This window comes from Phascolarctos cinereus, unplaced genomic scaffold (genome assembly GCF_003287225.1).
Source record: "Phascolarctos cinereus isolate Bilbo 61053 unplaced genomic scaffold, phaCin_HiC Scaffold_5;HRSCAF=322, whole genome shotgun sequence".
NCBI classification, from domain to species: domain Eukaryota; kingdom Metazoa; phylum Chordata; class Mammalia; order Diprotodontia; family Phascolarctidae; genus Phascolarctos; species Phascolarctos cinereus.
Genome location: NW_027555958.1, coordinates 182,009,510 through 182,022,350, shown reverse-complemented (window position 1 = coordinate 182,022,350; position 12,841 = coordinate 182,009,510). Strand labels below are relative to the sequence as shown.

The 12,841-nt window shown below is 38.5% G+C and overlaps 1 protein-coding gene across 3 annotated transcripts in view; it reads right to left on the bottom strand.

Annotated features, from left to right (window-relative positions):
* Positions 1–12,841, bottom strand: part of CEP162 (centrosomal protein 162) — a 106,594-nt gene that overhangs the window by 25,343 nt on the left and 68,410 nt on the right. For all 3 annotated transcript variants that reach the window (XM_020969919.2, XM_020969920.2, XM_020969921.2), the window contains exon 19: positions 12,274–12,400. In XM_020969919.2, coding sequence (XP_020825578.1) covers positions 12,274–12,400 — 127 coding nt within the window. The remainder of the gene's footprint in view (positions 1–12,273; positions 12,401–12,841) is intronic.

The window sequence follows — 12,841 nt, the reverse complement described above, 5'->3', positions numbered from 1 at the left end:
GCTGTTGTACTTCTGGCCTGGTAGAGACAGGCAGACCTATTTTCAAGACAAAATTCTATAGCAGGGGTTCTTAACCCGTTTTGTGCCATGGACTCTATTGGTAGTCTAGTGAAACATATGGACCTTTTCACAGAGTCATATTTTTAAATGCACAAAATAAGAAAAAAAGATTATAAAGGAAACTAATTATATTGAAATATATCAGAATACTAAAAAAAAAAATACAAGTTCACAGACACCAGGTTTTTAAGAACCCTTTTTTACCATATCCCTGAGAAGTGATCATTCAGTTTCTGCTTGTAGATTTCCAGGGATGGGGGATCAAAGTGTGTTTGGAGAGAGAGCTCTAATTGTTAAGAACTCTTTCTTTCATTGGTCCTAAACCTGCCCCTCTGCTACTTCTATCCAGTTTCTTTTTAAAAATTTTATTTTATTTTCCAATTACATGTAAAAATAATTTTTAACATTCGTTTAAAAAATTTTTAAGTTCCAAATTCTTTCCTTCCCTCCTTCCCCTACCGCCTCCAAGATGGCAAACAATTTGATATGTTATATACATGCATAGTCATGCAAAATATATTTCCATATCAGATATGTGAAAGAAAACACAGACCAAAAAAAAAACCAAACCCAAACCAAACAACTCACCAAAAACACAAAGAAGGTAAAAAATTGTGTGCTTTGATTTACATTCAAACTCAATCAGTTCTTTCTCTGGGGGTGGGATAGCATTTTTTTGTCATATTACCCACTGTTTCTAATACAACCTTCTGAGGCCAAGCAGAAAATCCTAATACCTTCTTTTATATAATAAATGGTCCTTTAAATACTTAAGGTGTCCCCCCTTAAGGTGTTCTCCTCTCCAGGATAATCATTATCAATTCATGACATGGTTGGAGGTGAAATATCTCAAGTGCCCCCTTCACGATCCCAACAATTTTCCTCTGAATTCACCCCAGTTTGTCAATATACCCCTTCTTCTGGACACCACGATTTGATGCACTCCAAGAGCATGAAGTTACCCATAATAATAATAGTAATAGAGCTTTCAGGTTTATAAAGCACTTTACATATTTTACCCCATTTGATTCTCATAACAACCTTGTTAGGTTTTATACACATTTTACAGAGGAGACTGGCTGGAAGAGGTTAGGTGATTTGCCCAGGGTGATACAGCTAGTTAAATGTCTGAGCTACGATTTGAATACAGGTCTTCCTGGCTAAATTTTCTGGTCTCTCCATTAACCATTTTATTCACTTCCTTGACTTCTGTGCCCTTTTGTAAAAATTGCAAGCTTCACTCTTAAGTAAACAACTCCTAACTATTTTTATTGATCTACTGGAAACTGTTTCCCACTTATAACGTTCAGAACTGTGCTTGGATATTTATTATACGGTACCCCACCAGTGACTCCTGAAACATGGAAAGACCTAGATAGAATAAGTTTCCCAAATACTATAAAACCCATGGCCCTGATCTGTATCATCTGAGGTACCCTACTATGGAAATGATGAAGGATCCAAAGGTACCTACCGATTAACCAGGGGTAGTAATGAGAACTTATAATACTGGGGTATGCAGAGTCCAAGGACAGCCTCTCACAGGACCACTATTCAACCCACATCCTCCTTTTCATGTGACCTGAAGATCACGCTCCTGAAGCCCAACAACTGAGACATGGTGCCCCTTTTCTTGGCCTTGCCCCTTGTGTATGTAAGTAAAGCTTCATGCTTGCCCTTGTGGGAGCTAAATGTGACCTTAATAAAAGAAAGACCGATTTCCTGATTTCTGTGTTACTGGCCTGTCTGATCATTCTTGTCCCAATGCTGCTGGATGGTAATGAGGAAGGACACATCCACTTTTTGGCTGCCATGTCACACTGCTGACTGCTGAGCTTGCGGTTTACTTAAACTCTCAAAACTTGAGACAAAAACAGTCTAATCATGCCTTCTCCATCTCGGATTTGAGCAGTTGTTATTTTAAAGTCCTGATCTGAGCTTTAAGGTCATCTCTACCAATAGGTCCTACTCAGTTTACAAAAGGTGATTTTGTTGTTTTTGTCTCCTTGTGACAGGGCCAACAAGTTTTAATTCATACAATGCTTTCCACAATGGCTGGTTTCTGTGGTTCTGTACCCTTTTTTATCACGCATATAAGGATATGATTTTGCTTCTTAGAATTTGTAACTACAACAGTTAACTTTTGTCAGTTTGGGGAATGTAAATGAATCAGTATTGCTTGCTACAGAATATACATGTGCACATACATTTATACATAGCTACAGTATATTCATACAAAGCAACCCAAAAGTCTTAGTGCAGTTTTAGCTTTAATAAGCTGAGGCCTTGTTAGAGTTTATTTCTCTTTCGTATGAAATCTGTTAGGACTGCATATGTAGAATCCTATAGGAGAAAAATGATCATCTCCATAAGGCCTTTGATTCATTTCTTGACAGAACAATCCAAAGCTGTTCTGTTCTATGGTTTATGAATTCTGTTCTATCAAATGACATGTATTAAATGTCTCTCATTTTTGCTTTCACCCCTAGATATCAGTTGAGGTATCTCCCTCTCTTTCCAAGAATAACTTCACAGATGAAGTGCTCATCTAGGACTATATAACCACATAGCATCTGGCATCATAGCTAGGCCTCCTCTTTGTTAGCTAATTTGCACAAAGGAGGAAGCATTCTAGTTCTACACTCCTATCCTCCTTAATCAATGCTCCAAGACCCCAAGACATAGATCTGGAAGTGGTGGTAGAAGATAACTTTGTTCCCCATGAATCACCATCCTGAAACTTCCTTGAAAGGAAGCAATATCTCTAACATACATTAGAGATGAGATTTTTCCCTACATAAAAAGAGGAAGAGGGTAACCATCTTTGGAGTCACCACAGGATATGGGCAAAGGTCATGTCCCGGCCCCCAATCAGGTAGCAGAATGTAGGCCCATAAGCATCCCATTCCCATTTCTAGCCTGCTGTAAAGACTATAATTGAACAAATCTTTTTTGAACACTTAGATTTTGTGCATGAATTTTCTCTTTCTCTGTCTTGTGTAGATATGTGGGTTGCCATATAATCACTTGGTTGGGGAAGGATTTACAGACAAATAAAGGAACTGAAATGGGGAGGAAAAAAACGACCACGTTTCCTAATTTTTTTTCAAGTTTCCTAGTTTTTAAATTCACAAAACCAGGGAGTTCTCAGTCAAAATGCTGCACTAGGTGGCACTAATTTATACCATAATGATATAAATAATTACTCGAAAGTAATCAGCCTGATGATCCACATAGGTGATTAGGAGAATGTTGGTACCCTTGACAGTAATAGGGAAATCAGGAAGAGAGGAGAATTCTGGGGAAGAGATAACGAACTCATATTTGGACACAAGGAGTTACAATGTATATAAAAAACATACAGTTTGAGATGTCTAATAGGCAGTTGGAGATGTGAAAATATAGGTCAGGAGAGAGGGTAGGGCTAGACAAATAGATCTGAGAATCACCTATGTAGAGATGATAATTGAAGCCATGGGAGCTGATAACATCATTAAGTAAAATAGTATTGGGGCAGCTAGTGTCTAAGTGGCTAGAGCACTGGCCCTGGAGTCAGGAAGACCTGTGTTCAAATTCAGCCTCAGACTTAGCTGTGTGACGCTGGGTAAGTCAGCTAGCCCTAACTGCCTCCTCCCAAAAAAACAAACAAAAATGAGCCCCTAGAGTTAGTAGGCATAGTCTTTCCTGGATGAAAATCCAGTAAAAATCCAGGAAACTGAGGAGTGGTCAGACAGGTAGAAGGTGACCCACATTCTACACAAAAATGTAGAGAAAGAATCAAAGGAAAAAAAGGGTAACTGACAGTGTCAGAGGCTGCAGACATGTCAATCAGAATGACGACTGCGAAAAGGCAATTTAATTTGACAATTAAAAGGTCCATGATAACTTCAGAGGAAGTAGTTTTAGTTGAAGCTGAGGGAAAAGGAAGTGGAGGCACTAGTTGTAGACAGCTTTCTCAAGAAGCTTAGCCACAAAAAGGAGGAAAAATATGGAACAACAACTAATGGGAAAGGATGGAAGATTTTTTTGAGGAAGGGGGAGACGTGTGTGTTTGTAGGTAGTAGAGAAACAGCAAAATAGAGAAAGATTGATGATTAGTGGGAAAGTAGAGATGATAGAGGAGGCAATCTGCTGGAGATGATAGAGATAAATCACTTGTGCATGCATAAGGGTTAGCTTTGGCAAGAAGAAGGGACACCTCTTCGTGCAAGACAAGGGTGAAAGAGGAGATAGTGTCTGAAGGCATCTGAGACTGAGTTCTTGACAAATGGTCTTTTCTCAGAGAAATATTAGGTAAGGTTTTCAGCTGTGAGGCGGGGTGTGTGTGTGAGTGTGTGTGTGTGTGTGTGTGTGTGTGTGTACGCTGAGAGACCTACGCCCAGTTTGAGGAGGAATGGAAAGGACTATAAAAGCCACTGTGGTACAGGGAGAGTGAGGGTCCAGCTGAAATCACATAAGATAAATTTGCAGTCGACCAAGTTAACACAGTTTTGTGATTTTCTTCAGTTCTGCTCATGAACAGGAGAAAAAGCAACAGATGGTGGGAATGATCCAAGGCTGAAGTTTGGCAGGGCAAGACTGGCAATAGCATAAGTGGGCAAGGGAGTCAAGAGAACAGAGCAGTGAAGAGTTGAACCAGTTCTCCAAAGGGTCAAGATGGAGAAGGAAGTTGAGTGTAGACACTGGTGGCTTGGGAAAGAACTTAAGGGTGGAGGGACTGGAGGTTGCAATGAGGATAAAGAATAGGCTTTGGAATTGCAAGGCAGAGGGAGATTACAATAGATTTTTATCAGTAGAGTTCATGAACATAAAAATGGAACACTTGTGGATAACAGAAAGATCAAGGGTATGACCATCTCTACATGTAACTGTGGTGGTATAGAGAAGGACATCTCATGAAAAAGGAATAAGCTGAGGAACTGGGAGGTAAGGATATTTAAGGGAGTCTGATATGATCACTAACTTGAGTAGATGTGATGATGATAATGAATGATAGTGAAAAGGTTGAACACTAATTCAATTATTGGTTTTTCTTCAGTTTGGTTTTCTGATTAGAATGATCCGAAGACTGGGAAGGACAGAATAAAAATTGTGAATAGAAATCCTTGCCAAGTACAGAGAAGTTCATTGCCAGCAGACTAGCGATTTAGGGATGAATTCTTTAGTCATGGTAACCCATAAAATAAGGAAAAACACAAGATGGCTGGCCTTCAGTCCCATGTGACTATCCTCTGTTTATGTGCTGATGGAGGTAGAATGGTGGAAAGGGTGGGGGGCAAAGGATACTTATACAATCTTAAGGCAGGTTTGTGAAACTCTTGTCTAAGTTGATGATCTCTATTCTTGTGATAAATAAAACCAAAAGAGAAAAGGAAGAGGTAGTTAAAACAAATGATTGCTCATAGGATCTTTCTGGGAAGGCAAATAAAGGATATGAAAGGATTTATTTTATCCTGGGTCCCAATGATAACAAGACACATTATTTTATGGAATTATTAGTCATCTGGTATTGCAGTGCTCATGAAAAGCATTTTCAAAAAGACTCCCGCAGGGGTAATTGCAACTTATGCACTAACATCTCTTATAGAAGATGAAGAGATGGAGAAATTCTGAAAGGAATTTAAAAGATCCTTCAATCAATCAACGTTATACTTCAATACTAAACTATTTCAAAAGAAAGATAGGAATGGGTGAGAAAGCAAACAATATGCTGGGGAAACCTATTTTGGAAATAAGAAATGAGTGAAGCCAAAGCATACATAACTTTTTTTCCCAGAAGAAAATAGGGACGTACTGGTCTTGAGGAGCAACAGACCAGACTTATAAAAATCAAATCGATTATATTCTAACAGATAGGCAACAACTGATTAGCTGCAGGAGACTCATTCCTGAATCAGCTCTCTGTATAAACAAGAGCAACAGTGGTTTAGAATAAAAACTCATTTGGGAACTTTCATGGAAATGGATGGTAGAGGATGATGAGCACTGCGACCTCATTAAAAAAGGCTGAGAAACAGTAGAAGGAAAAACAAGCTTGGTGAGAGATCCAATTATGCCAGATCACTTAGGTGTACTTAACAATGAAACTAGAGCGAGGAAAATGAACAGATGAAAAATGGAAAGGTTTTGTCAAGATTTCTATAACTAGATCTTTTCTGACATCAATAACTTCAGAAGAATTACCACTTTTGGGCTGAAACACCATGGTCACCTCTATGCGTCCTAAGGAGGTAGGAAAATCACCAGAGCTAACAAAGATGGGAAGAACTGGAGGGCTAGACCAAGTCTCCGCCACATAGGAAGCCTGTACTACAAGTGACATGATTTTGTGCAGACTGAGGGTTCTACTGCCATGATATCTGAAAAGAGGAACAGATTCCAAATGCTTGGGGAAAAAAAATTCACAAGCTTTATTATTACTTAAAAAAAAAAGTCAGCTGAGAAAATATCAATATATACTGGCCTAAATGATTCTTTCTTTTTTAACTTTATAAAATCTTCAAGAGAATAATTTATAGACATATGGAAGATATGCTTTATATAACTATATTCTTCAAACTATGAGAGAGACTTTTACAAACAATACTCAGTAACAGACCACACAGCTAGTCATATAAATGACTGAAAGGCATAGAAAATATAAGACTGTACTGTGATTATAGCTTTTTGACTATTAAAAAAAACCCATTTGATTCAATAGAGAAAAATGCCACCTTAATGGCTCCCTTTAACAAAGTATATCTCCTGTACACGCCAATCATTCAACAAGTATTAGTTAAGTTCCTACTGTGTGCCAGGCCGTGATCTAATGCAGGATATCCAGGAGGGAAGTGATGATTTTGCTGGAAACTGAGTACTGGTCACATCACAAACCGGAACATTTGGTTAAAGAACATTGACAAGCTAGATTACATTCAAGTGAGGGCAACAATGATGATTAGGGGACTGAAGAGCATATGATGACACGGCTGACAGGAGGACCTGGGGATGTTGGGCCTGAAAAAAAGGCTTAGGGAATTATAATAACAGTTAAAAAAATATCTGAAGGGCTATATACTGTAAAAGAGTTGAAGTTATGCTGCCTGCTGCCAGAGGGAAGAACTAAAAACAATGGGTGGGAGTTTCAGAAATGCAGATGTAGACTTGATGTAAAGGAAAACTTCCTGAGCATTATAGCTATTTCAAAGTGGACTGATCTACTTCAGGCAGTAATGAGAGTAATGGACCTCAATGAAGGTCTCTAAACAGAGAACAGCAGTGTTGGAGAGGCCATTTTAGTCAGGTACGGATTAGGCTATATGGCCTCTAAAGACCCTTCTAATGATAAGATTTTGTAACCCTATGCGGTAAGCAGTACAAGTATTTCTTTTTTTTACTCTTTTACTTTTGAGCCTCTGTTTCCTCATATGCAAGATGTGTATTAATGACTTGCTCCAGGTTACATGGAAAAAATCAGAAGCATCTGGACATAACTATAGTGCTCTTTCACCAAACCACACCATGTGGCCTCATAAAAATATGGAGCATATAGGATATGACAACTCACAAACCACACAGTTTCTTGCAAGCCTTAGAGTTGTCCAAATATCTTAAATTATGGTTACAAATGGCTCTTTGATGCATATTATAGGCTCACCTAGGGACTGTCAAACCAAAAAAGTAGTTATTGCTCAGATTCCAATGATTTGGAATAACGGAGGTGCTGAGATGCGTGTGAGAGATACCAAACAAGGTTTCCACTATTAAAGTATTCATTATATTAGGGATTTGATGATTTGGGCATCAACATAGTAGGTTCACTTCCTAGACACATTTGGGGAAAAGGTATATTCTTATAATAATAGACTAGACTACAAGCCATCCAGAAATAGCAGCATCACCCTCTTAATGATATTCACAAAATAGACAAATCCTCATTGTGTATTTTTGAGATAAAGATTTCTTTCTGAGAACCTGACAAAAAGAAGGGCTCAATTTCCTCACAGAAGTTTTGAAATACTTAAGAGTGACATATGAGTCAATCACATAAAAGACAATTGTACATCATCTCCTTCGCAAAGAGCTTGACAGAAGGGTTTAATGAAACTCTGAAAGGAATGATAAAGACTTAGGGGATAATTATTCTAATGACTGGGATAACAAACTATTAATCAATTACCTCATTTACTATTGATAAAGGCTGAATTCCTGAATTCATTTCCCATGAATTCAACATTTATTAAATACCTATTATTTTGCAAAATCTTAGGAATGCAAAATGAAAAACACTCTAGTCCATTCCCCCAAGGAGCTATTAGAAAAGGATAAGAAATATACAAATAAGTATGATACAAGGAAGAGGAAACAATGCTCTGCTGAGGGAATCAGGGAAATTTTCATAAGCAATGTGGCACCTGAATCAAGGCTTGAAGAGAAAGGAAGATTTCCAAAATCTTAAGGTTCATAAATTCAAATTTACTTACAATAAGTTCCAAGAAGGGAAACCCACAGAGAGCACAAAACCTTAGAATTAGAATAAGTATTAAGTGTCAGGGTAAAATCGGATAAAATTAATATTGTGGAGAAGCAAAATATAAGAAAAATGAGAAACTTGGGTATTTTAAAATGCATTTTTTAAAAGAAGCAATAAATAAGGTGATAACATTCCTGTCCTTATGCATGAATAAGTTGAAAACTGAACTCTGCTACTTGGAAATAAGTTATATGAAATCTTCCAGAAAATTGTCTCTGAGATGTCTTTTTTTCCTCAAACCTTTATTTACTTATTTATTTTTAACATGTTTTTAAAACTTTGGGTTACAAATTTTCTCCCTTCCTCCCTTCCCACCCACCCTTATTGAAAAGGCAAGATTCTCGATACAGGTTATAGATGTGTAGTCATGCAAAACACTTCCACAGTAGTCCTGTTGTGAAAAAGTAAGCGTATTTCCCTTCATCCTATCCTACCCCCCATTTATTCTATTCTCTCTTTTGACCCTGTCCCTCCTCAGAAGTGTTTGCTTTTGATTATCCGCTCCCATATCTGCCCTCCCCTCTATCAACCCCCTGCTCTCTTGTCCCCTTCCCCCTTTATTTTCCTGTAGGGTAAGACAGATTTCCATACCCAATTGAGTGTGTATGTTATTCCCTCCTTAAGCCAAATCCTATGATAATACGATTCACTCGTTCCCTCTCACCATCTCCCATTTCCCCTCCACTGTAAAAGTCTTTTCTTGTCTGTTTCATGTGAGATAATTTACCCCATTCTACTTCTCCCTTTCTCCTTCTCCCAATATAATCCTCTCTCACCCCTTAATTTTATTCTCCAGATATCACCCCTTCATCTTCAACTCACCCTATGCCCTCTATCTATGTATACATACATATAATTTTTTTCCTTCCCACTATCCTAATACTGACAAAGGACTCATGAGTTACAAATACCATCTTTCCCTGCAGGAATGTAAACAGTTCAACCTTAATAAGTCTCTTATGATTTCTCTTTCCTGTTTACCTCTTCCATGTTCCACTTGAGTCTTGTATTTGAAAGTCAAATTTTATATTCAGCTCTGGTCTTTTCCTCAGGAATGCTTGAAAGTCCCCTATTTCACTGAATGACCATTTTTTATCCTGAAGGATTATACTCAGTTTTGCTGGGTAGGTGATTCTTGGTTGTAATCGTATCTCCTTTGCCCTCCAGAACATCATACTCCGTGCCCTCCGGACCCTTAATGTAGAAGCTGCTAAATCTTGTGTTATCCTGATTGTGTTTCCACCATACTTGAATTGTTTCTTTCTGGCTGCTTGCAATATTTTCTCCTTGACCTGGGAATTCTGGAATTTGGCTACAATATTCCTAGGAGTTTTCCTTTGGGGATCTCTTTCAGGAGGTGATCGGTGGATTCTTTCAATTTCTATTTTGCCCTCTGGTTCTAAAATATCAGGGCAGTTTTCCTTGATAATTTCTTGAAAGATGATGTCTAGGCTCTTTTTTGATCATGGCTTTCAGATAGTCCAATCATTTTTAAGTTCTCTCTCCTGGATCTATTTTCCAGGTCAGTTGTTTTTCCAATGAGATATTTCACATTCTCTTCTATTTTTCCATTCTTTTAGATTAGTGTTACAGTGCCTTCATTTCTCAAATTGTCACTAGCTTCCAACTTCTCCATTCTAATTTTTAAGGAAGTATTTTCTTCAGTAAGCTTTTGGACATCCTTTTCCATTTGGCCAATTTTGCTTTTTAGGGCATTCTTCTCCTCATTGGCTTTTTGTGGACCTCTTTTGCCATTTGGGTTAGGCTATTTTTTAAGGTGTTATTTTCTTCAGTATTTTTTTGGGTCTCCTTTAGCACCACTCTCAGTTTTTCCTCTACTTCTCTTACTTGCTTCTCAAAATCCTTTTTGAGCTCTTCCATGGCCTGGGACTAATTAATATTTTTCTTGGAGGCTTTGGAGCTTTGGCTTCCTTGTCTTCCTCTGGTTGTGTGTTTTGATCTTCTTTGTCACCAAAGTAAGACAATACAGTCTGACTCTTTTTGCACTGCTTGCTCATGATCCTGGCCAATTACTTGAGTTATAAATTCTTTGTTAAGGTAGGAGTCTGTTTCCAATGTGAAGAACGTACTGTACCAAGCTTCAGGGGTTTTGTGCAGCTGTTTTCAGAGATACTTGTAGGGACCTGTGAATTTTCAGTTCTTCCAAGGTGCTATGATCAAGGGCGAGGTGTTTACCACCCCTTTCCTGTCCTGTGCTCTGGTCTATGATGACCACAAGCACTCTTTTCTGTCTTGGAACTGTGTGGGTTTCCTCTCCACAACCACTACAAGCTCCACCACACCAGCGCTCCTCCTCACCCCAGGACTGCCACCCAGAACTGTGACCCAGAGCCAAGCATGGGCAAAGCAAGAGAACCCTGCACCACCAGTGAGATCCCTGCAATCTCCCTCTGATCAGCCACTTGATTCCCCCTCAGTCTGTGGGCCAGAAGCTCAGGAGGCAGCTGCCGCCCTGGGGCCGAGCTTGGGAACTGGATCTGAGACACCCCGCTCCTCTCTCACCACCGCAGAAACAGACTTTTCCCACTGACCTTCTAAGTTGTCTTTGGTGTTCGTGGGTTGAGAGGTCTGGAAACTGCCACAGCTGCCCGTGATTCAGTCCTCTGAGGCCTGCTCCAGGTTCGCTGCAGCCTGTGTGCCCACGCCAAACTGCACTCCTCTACCCACCTGGTGCAATATACTTTTCTGATCAACCATTCAGGCTGTCTTTGGCTGGAAATTTGTTTCACTCTGTCTTTTTGTGGGTTCTGCTGCTTGAGAATTTCTTTAGGGCCATTTTTTTATAGGTATTTGGAAGGGTTTGGGGGAGAGCTCAAGCAGTCATTGCTTTTACTCAGTCATCTTGGCTCCACCCCTCTGAGATGTCTTTAATGAAACATTTAAACAATATGAAGAACCATGTTATAATTTAAGGTATATGACCTTAAGAGGTCAAATAAACACGCTAACCCTTCTTGGCTGATAGGAGGCAGCTAGGTGGCTTAGTGGATAGAGCACCGGCCTTGGAGTCAAGAGGACCTGAGTTCAAATCTGGCCTCAGACACATAACATTTACTAGCTGTGTGACCCTGGGCAAGTCACTTCACCCCACTGCCTAGCCCAAAATAAATAAATAACATCATTTTAAAAAAAATTTAGTTATGGATGTCAGTATAGGATTTTTCTAGTAGAGGAAACCAGAAACTTAAAGAGCAGGGTAATGACTCTGTTAATAAACATGCTTACTCAATGTCAAAAACATTTATATCAAGGAAATGGTGTTGAAGGAGTAATCTGTTGTAAACATCTGGAACATTTCAGCATGTATTAAATAATATATATAAAGCTAGTCTTACTGTGAAATTTGGTAAATGACATTTTGGATAGAAGTCCATCATTTGGCACAAAAGGTGGCATTCTATATGATAAAACAGAAGCCAATAAAAAGCAAGTTGAAAATACTTGCCAATAGTATTCCATTCTGTGATTATGCCAGACTCAAAACACTGAAATATATTCATATGCTTGAAAAAGAAGGTACTTTTATGTTCCATCCAATTTCAAAAGTTTTATCATAAAAGTAATATCGACCTAAAGTTGTTAATGGATTCTATAAAAACATTACATGAAATAGTAGAAAGGATCTTATTTCCACATGAAAATTGTTGTAAATGAACAATTGGCAAAACTTAAAGCTTTACCTGAAGTATAAACAATCTGATCCTTAGCAAGGTCTCTCTCTTTCTTCATCTTTTCCAAGTCCACTTCAAGAGCTTGTTTGTCTTGCTTCAGTATTTTAATCTCTTCTAATAATCTGTTTTTTTCTTTCTTGATATCCAAAGAAAAAAATTAAGTCCAAGTCATTTCTTTTTTTTGATGTCATATTTCCCCCACTTAGATGTAAAAACAATTTTAACATTTAATTTTAAAAATTTTGAGTTCCAAATTCTATCCCTTCCTCACTTCCCAACCCCCCCTCATTGAGAAGGCACTTTGATGTTATACATGTGCAGTCATGCAAAACATTTTTCCATGTTAGTCATGTTGTGAAAGAAAACAGAGCCCCCTCCTCCCCCAAAAGAAAGTAAAGAAAAAGTATGCTTTGATCTACATTTAGACTCCCTCAGTTCTTTCTCTGGAGATGAGTAGCATTTTTCATCGTAAGTCCTTTGGAATTGTCTTGGATCATTGCATTGCTAAGTCATTCACAGGTGATCATCATACAATATTGCTGTTACTATACACAATATTCTCCTGGTTCTGCTCATT